The sequence below is a fragment of the Penaeus vannamei genome, chromosome 2 (genome assembly GCF_042767895.1).
Source record: "Penaeus vannamei isolate JL-2024 chromosome 2, ASM4276789v1, whole genome shotgun sequence".
Taxonomy (NCBI): domain Eukaryota; kingdom Metazoa; phylum Arthropoda; class Malacostraca; order Decapoda; family Penaeidae; genus Penaeus; species Penaeus vannamei.
Window position 1 is genome coordinate 35,177,969 of NC_091550.1, and position 7,500 is coordinate 35,185,468.

Genomic DNA, 7,500 nt, shown 5'->3' on the forward strand with positions numbered 1-7,500 from the left:
TATATATATATATATATATATATATATATATATATATATATATATAAATATACATATACAGTGAACTCTCGTTTTTCGCGGGGGTTACGTTCCAAAAAGAAACCGCGATAGGCGAATCCGTGAAGTAGTAACCTTTATTTTTTCACAATTATTATACAATGAAATACATTGAAACCAAAGAACAAAACCTTTTTACAGGCCCAAGCATTTGTTTAACAAATAAAAGTACTGTATAAACGTTTTTTACAAATTACTGTACTGTAAAGTAATAATTTTAATCATCAATACGAACTGAAAGCTTCATGGGTTTTAGAGAAAATTTGCAAACAAATTTGGCAAGCTATTACTATTGTCATTATTATTTCTAAAATTATCATTATTGCTATTATTATAAAAATAGTTATAATGATGAAAATGTACATATTAAACGGTAACGTTATTGACACACAGGTAGAGAAGAAGCGGAGAGACTGTTTAGCCAATCAGAATGCAGAACACAATGCACAATGCAAATCCGTGAAGCAGCGAGAACGTGAAAGGTGAACCGCGTTATAGCGAGGGTTCACTCTACATATATATTTGACATGTATGTATACACACACATATACATACATATATAGATAGATTAATATATGCGTGTGTGTGTGTGTGTGTGTATGTGTGGGCGTGAGTGTGTGTATGTATGTGTGTGTGTGTGTGTGTTTATGCACACACAATCATATATATACATATATGTAAAAGAAAAAGAAAAAAATGACAGCATCGCAATCCTGCTTCGGAGGCTTTGGAACCTGGCGTCCGGCCTTCCCGCGCCGCCATTGCCCTAACCTTTCAGCGTTTCGTCGGCAGGTCGTTCGCTGCGAAAGCTGGAAGCCTGAGGATCTCGAACCAAAGACAGAGCTTCAGCCACGCCTTGGCGAGGGGGATGAATTCGGTCTGGAAGAAAAAGTCCATAGTCTTCGCACCTACGATTATGAATATGATGATGATGACGAAGATTACAGTGATGAGGAGGATGACGAGAGTGATGAAGGGGGGGACTATGTAGAAGATGATGATGATGATGATGGTGCCCAAGACGGCGATGAACAAGATGAAGATGACCATGAAGGCATCGATGAACAAGTTGACAACCGGTCACCGGCAAGAAGCAAGGCCTCGCTTAAGAAAGTATTTTCGCAAAGGAAGAACTTACCACAGAGAAAGACATTTTCGCAAAGGAAGAAATTTGCATCCAGGAGTAGATTTTCACCCAGGAAGAACATTTCGCCAAAGAGGCCATCGCGACGAAGAAGGTGCGAATTTGTTTTTATTTTAAAATTACAGTAAAGGGTACATACAGGTAGAATGAAACACTGTCACTATAGAAATAGAATAAAAACGAAGGTTCGAACCTGTGGAGAGCTTCTCATGATTCTGTAAAACCAGAAATAGAACTTTAATCCATTTCGGTTTACAAGTTTGGTGTTCTTCAAGAGATCAAAACGTCGTTTATTTTTTCTAGTAGTGTTTCGTGTATAAATTCTCCTGTTGATTTTTTTGTTTTTTGTCCAGTTACACACTAATTAATCTAATAGAATGATATAAGGTATTAACGTATGCAGGTAATATATATAAACGCAAAAAATACGTAGAAAAAGAAAAGGAAACAGAAAAAAGATAATAAAATCAAGGGAGAAAAATACAAAGAAAATAAACATTGAAAAGGTAAAAAAAAAAAAATGGAGAAAAAAAGAGATAGTTGTGGAAAGAAAGAACAAAAAAACTTTGCTCCTAAGCCTTATCCCAGCTTAGAACTAACTTTGCACCATTTTGTTCTGCTTGGCGCCATCTTAGTGGACGAGCCGTGAACCCGGAGACCTCAAGGAGGCTGTACGACCGCAGCCGACGGCGCTTCAGGTTTGGACGTCAGCGAAGCAGCCCAAGGAAGCCCAGATACGACAACAGCGAGGAAGAGAGCGGCAAGCCTTCCCTTTGGTCGCACTTGCTGTTTCGGTTAGCAGTGTTGGCCATTGTATTCTTTCTTTTTTTCTTTCTCATTATCTGTTTTCTTTGCTGAGGAGGCGAAATCGATTGTACTGAGATCTTAAGGTATTAAAAGACTTGGGAGATATATAAAAAAAAAAAAAATGACGGTTAGGGATGGGAGAGCATGGCTCATTAGTTGGTGGTCTTCGTTCTCCTGAAAATAACACGTTTGCAAAGGCTTGCACTGCTTACAAATGAGGACGATATCCACGAGGCTTCACTCTTCTATAACATGAACTGTCCACAGGAGGCGAGGAAAGCGGCAGTCTCGGACGGGCGGGGAGAGGGACAGCAACACCGAACGCGTGGCCGAGACGGAGGACCTGGGAAATACACAGGCCGGAAGGTTGAAGTGAGTTTCAACCCTTTTTTTAATGCTAAAAAATAATTCATCTGTAGTATTTCACCTAAAGCCTGCCAAATACGTCTTTGTTGGATTCCTATGATGAAATAATATCTAATGCATTCTGATTTAGGAGATCTCTACGAATTCCCGAGGTCAGCCTGGATAAGAGGGGCTTCTGGTCCGCCATCACTTCTTTGTTCCGGCCCAAAAATCAGTCCCGTGACCAAGGAAGAAAGTCATCCAAAATCACGGGGACGCCGAAAAGGAGAAACAAGGACAATAAAGAGGATCTCGATTACGGTGGCTCTCAGTATGACAACTCTCAGTATGACAGCGCCCACTACGACAACTCTCAGTATGACAATGACCAGTATGATCAGTATGACGACGAAGGGCTTCATGAAGTTAGCAAGCGTGCCATTGACGAGGAACAGGCTGGTCGTCCAATGGGACAGTTCTCGGGAGAGGAAAATTCTGGTGAAGACGAGAGCGACGAGCAAAACGGGGACACTTATTTGAAAGCCGCGAAGACCTATGAAGACACGGAACGACGGGGATGGACGGCACTGAAGGCCGGGGAAGATCAATGGCCGCAACCAGGATTCGCTAGGTAGGTATTCAATCAGGTGGCTATATTGCGAGCTAAAGTGGAAGGAATGGGGTAATGCGAATGGGGCAGAGAAGAAAAGTGAGAAGTATGAATAAAGAAGAGAGAAAGAGGGGAAAGAATGTTGTGTGTGTGAGAGAGAAACAGAGATAGAGAGATAAATGGAGGAAAGGAGAGGTGGGTGATGAGAAAGAGAGAAAAAATAATGAGAATGAAAGACAGTTTGAGAAAAGAGTTTTAGAAAAATTGATTGCGACTTTCCTCCTCCCCCCCCCTCCCCCAGAAACACCAGATTTCTCGGCAAGCTTTTCCAGAAATTTGGGAGCTTATTCTACAGTGGGGATTCCAAGCAGACGTCTAAGGAGGTATCTCAAGAGAGCTCAGAAGAGAGCTCCGAGGAAGACAACTCAGAAGAAACGTCTTTGGAGAAAAAGTTGCCGATGGAAGACCCCGAAGTGCAAGGCGACATCGACAGCGGTTACGAGGAGGTTGGGGAACTAATAGGTGGTTACCAAGTACAGGATTACCAGGAACCAGCTGAGCAATCACAGGATTACCAGGAACCAGCTGAGCAATCACAGGATTACCAGGAACCAGCAAAGCAATCACAGGATTACCAGGAACCTCCTGAACAATCACAGGATTACCAGGAACCTGCTGAGCAATCACAGGATTACCGAGAACCAGCTGAGCAATCACAGGATTACCAGGAACCAGCTGAACAACCACAGGATTACCAGGAACCAGCTGAACAACCACAGGATTACCAGGAACCAGCTGAGCAATCGCAGGATTACCAGGAACCAGCTGAACAACCACAGGATTACCAGGAACCAGCTGAACAACCACAGGATTACCAGGAACCAGCTGAGCAATCACAGGATTACCAGGAACCTGCCGAACAAGCACCAGATAACCAGGGACTAGCTGAACAATCACTGGCTAACCAGGAACCTATTGAACAATCACGGGATTACCAGGGACTAGCTGAGAAACTACAGGATTATCAGGAACCTCCTGAACAATCACAGGATTATCAGGAACCAGCTGAACAATCACAGGATCCCCAAGGACTATCTGAACAATCACAGGATTACCAGGAACCTGCCGAACAAGCACCAGATAACCAGGGACTAGCTGAACAATCACTGGATTACCAGGAACCTCCTGAACAGTCACAGGGTTACCAGGAACATGCTGAACAAGCATCATATAACCAGGGACTAGCTGAGAAATTACAGGATTACCAGGAACCTCCTGAGCAATCACATGATTATCAGGAACCTCCTGAACAATCACAAGATTCCCAGGAACCTCCTGAACAATCACAGGGTTCCCAGGGACCAGCTGAACAATCACTGGATTCCCAGGGACCAGCTGAACAATCACAGGATTCCCAGGGACCAGCTGAACAATCACTGGATTCCCAGGGACCAGCTGAACAACCACAGGACAATCTGGAACTGAGCCATCAGGATATAGTTGAACAATCACATCAACCAAATGAGCAGTCAAAGAATTACGAGGATGAACAAATCCTAGCCCCTTATCAGGTTCCTGCCCGAGCCCCTTATCAGGTCCCAGCACAGATGCGCTATCAGCTCCCAAGTCAGGTGTTTTATCAGCTTCCGCCCCAGGTACCTTATCCGATTCCTGGGCAGATTCCTTACCAGGTACCAATACGGATGCCTTATCAGCTACCTGTACAGGTGCCGTATCAGGTTCCAGCCCTGGTCCCCTTCCAGGTACCACCATAGCTTTAATACCTAGTTCCTGAACAGGTACATGATTAGGTCCGATACGGAAACCTCTATTATATAGATTAGCATACAGAGTGAATCCCATGATTTGCTTCCCATGTTTCTTCATTCTGATTTTACTTTAACCCTTTTGAGAATTTAAGAATTGCTTATACACATCTATAACGCAAATAAAAATCAGTGCATCAAAAAATTATTTTATCCTTTTTCTGTATCCCAAATTTATAACACTAGAATCTGAACAAACTGAACAGTTATTTTAGTTCTTGTCAATAACTTGATCATGAAACAATAAAAACAAATAACATAAAGAGAGTTTATCTTGGTATCAATAACATATACACGGAGAACCCTTTCCTTGTTATACTTAAACTGCATCACACAACAGTATATCGCACGACAGACATAAAGTGAACGCTATGTACATTACACGATGGCCAGTGTGCCATTGATCCACAAAATCGCTAGACTGGACTTTGGATATCTGTAAAATCTCATTTTCCGATATAAAAAAAGACTAAAAATCGCTAAATATAGAGTAGACTTTCAAAAATCGCCCACTAAATCAAACTTAAAAGCTCGAAATCTAGCGAGGAAATCGTTAGAATGCCAACGCTGACGCCTCCGCCATGCTTTCTTGATGAAAACAAACCCTAGTCACTCTACTCTGTTGCTTGTGGTTTAGTTCCATGAAACCAACGAGGGCCTGTGCATCGGCCGTGGCAAGGATGCCTAGACAGGCGCTGTTTGCACTGGAAGTGTGAACCACACAGTCTGAGTCTGAAAACCGGGAAAATATGAAATTATTTCCCTTTGTTCAACGATCTGCAACATTTTTTCCTGTAAGCACGATGTCATCCTCGCCGTGGGTTGATTATTGTTATCATTATTATTATAAACATCATTACAACGTACCTCGATTAATTATCCTCAATATTGTTATCATTAGTATTATTATCATTATCATTATTATCATAATCATTATTTTTATCATCATTGTTGTTGTTATCATTATTGCTGTTATCATTATTATTGTTATCATTAATATTATTATTATCATTATGACGTACCTCATAATAAAGTGTTACCATTATTGTTGTTATTATCATTATTATTATGATTACTATTATTGTTATTATTATTTTTATTATCATTATCATTACTATCATTATTGTTTATTGTTATTATTGATATTATTATTATTACCCTAATTATCATTTTTGTTATTATTAACATTGTTATTATTATCATTCCTAATATTACTATTATTATCATCATTATTATCACTATTATCATTATCATTGTTATTATTAGTATTGTTATTGCTATTATTATCATTATTATCTTCAACATTACCAATACTATTATTATCATTGTCATTACTTCCATCACTAACATTGTTATCATTATTGTCATTATCATTATTATAATCATTATCCTCATTCTCATTATTATCATTCATATTGTTATTATCAACATTATTACACTATCATTATCATTTTGATCATTATGATTATTGCTCTTATTGTTACCATCGCCGTCATTATTATAATTATCATTATTGTAATTACCACAAGAATAATCGCAATCCCTATCATTGAAATAGTTTTAGTATCAGCATTAAAACTTTGCTCTCGTTTCCCTCTCCTCGGTTTATTTACATCCGAGCGAAACAAATGAACAACAAAAATGTGAAACGTTTTCGTTTCTTCCACATCAGAAAACAAAGCTGTCGTTTTCAAGTTGTAGAATAGGCAAGAAATAGGTAAAGGAGACAATTTCAGGAAAGGAGGGATATTGCAGAACATGGAAACAAATACAAACTCATTGCAAAGTTAGAGAAAGCACCGGAGTCCAAAGTACAAAGCAAGTCATACTTTTTTCGTAGTTCTTCATTTATCAGAATTCGGCAAACAACAAGAATATTTTAAAAATTCGCCGTGTCCATCCATTTCGGAAAACACTTACATCAGAAGCAGGTTTGTTTATGTGTTTTGTGTGTGTGCGTATTGGTGAAACAAGTTTAAAATTTCATTTCAACCATAAATACTGGCAGAAATCAGGAAACAAAAAAATTAAATTGACGAATACGTAAAAGTTCATCAGTTATGATGTATAATTGTTAGAAAGTTATAGAATAAAGCTATTGATGTATATAGTTAAAGCCTTACATTGGCCTTTGTAGATTCAGCAAAACCAGGAAGAACAGATTCCTCTTAGGTGTGTAATCTCGCAGAGCGTAATATTTTTTATGACTATTTTCTATGGTAAAAATCTGAAATAGGTGTGCATCTGAAAACCCATCACATTTAGGCTTTCAATCAGTATCTTCTAATTAGATATAGTTGTACTATTCAGCAGTATTAACCCTTACTGTCCGAAAGACATAATCATCATGCCATGAAAAAATTATAAATTTACAGCAGATAACAATTAAGGATACAGTGAAAAAAAGCGTATGGAATGATTACCTTGACATAAACTAAGACACCTTTTCATCTGTGGCATAAGATGCACAAACCAAAAATAAAGGAGATACATGACGGAGAAGAGGGAAGATCGACCCATCTTTTTTCTAAGTTCTTTGCCATGTTTATATCATGAATGTTTATATAACTGTTTAACTCATTCCTGTGATCTTTCAACTACATGTATTATTATGCACTTGTGAAGACAATTATTTTGTAAATATTACTGTCTGGTTTCTCAAATTCATGTATTTTATGCATTCTTTAATCAAAGCTAGATATAGACTTTGG

General features: G+C 38.9%; 2 protein-coding genes across 3 annotated transcripts in view; both read left to right on the forward strand.

Annotated features, from left to right (window-relative positions):
• The window catches only part of LOC113825601 (uncharacterized), a 9,234-nt gene extending 4,300 nt beyond the window's left edge, over window positions 1-4,934 (forward strand). Inside the window, exons 2-6 of the mRNA XM_070132485.1 lie at window positions 850-1,295; window positions 1,837-1,995; window positions 2,276-2,380; window positions 2,505-2,984; window positions 3,265-4,934. Coding sequence (XP_069988586.1) covers window positions 850-1,295; window positions 1,837-1,995; window positions 2,276-2,380; window positions 2,505-2,984; window positions 3,265-4,738 — 2,664 coding nt within the window. The 3' untranslated portion in view covers window positions 4,739-4,934. The remainder of the gene's footprint in view (window positions 1-849; window positions 1,296-1,836; window positions 1,996-2,275; window positions 2,381-2,504; window positions 2,985-3,264) is intronic.
• Window positions 4,935-6,393: 1,459 nt separating this feature from the next.
• Window positions 6,394-7,500, forward strand: part of Prp16 (ATP-dependent RNA helicase l(1)G0007) — a 14,960-nt gene continuing 13,853 nt past the window's right edge. Inside the window, exon 1 of one of the 2 annotated variants that reach the window (XM_070132461.1) lies at window positions 6,394-6,720. The gene's annotated coding sequence lies outside the window, so the exon portion shown is untranslated. The remainder of the gene's footprint in view (window positions 6,721-7,500) is intronic. The other variant, XM_070132468.1, reaches the window with a different exon arrangement.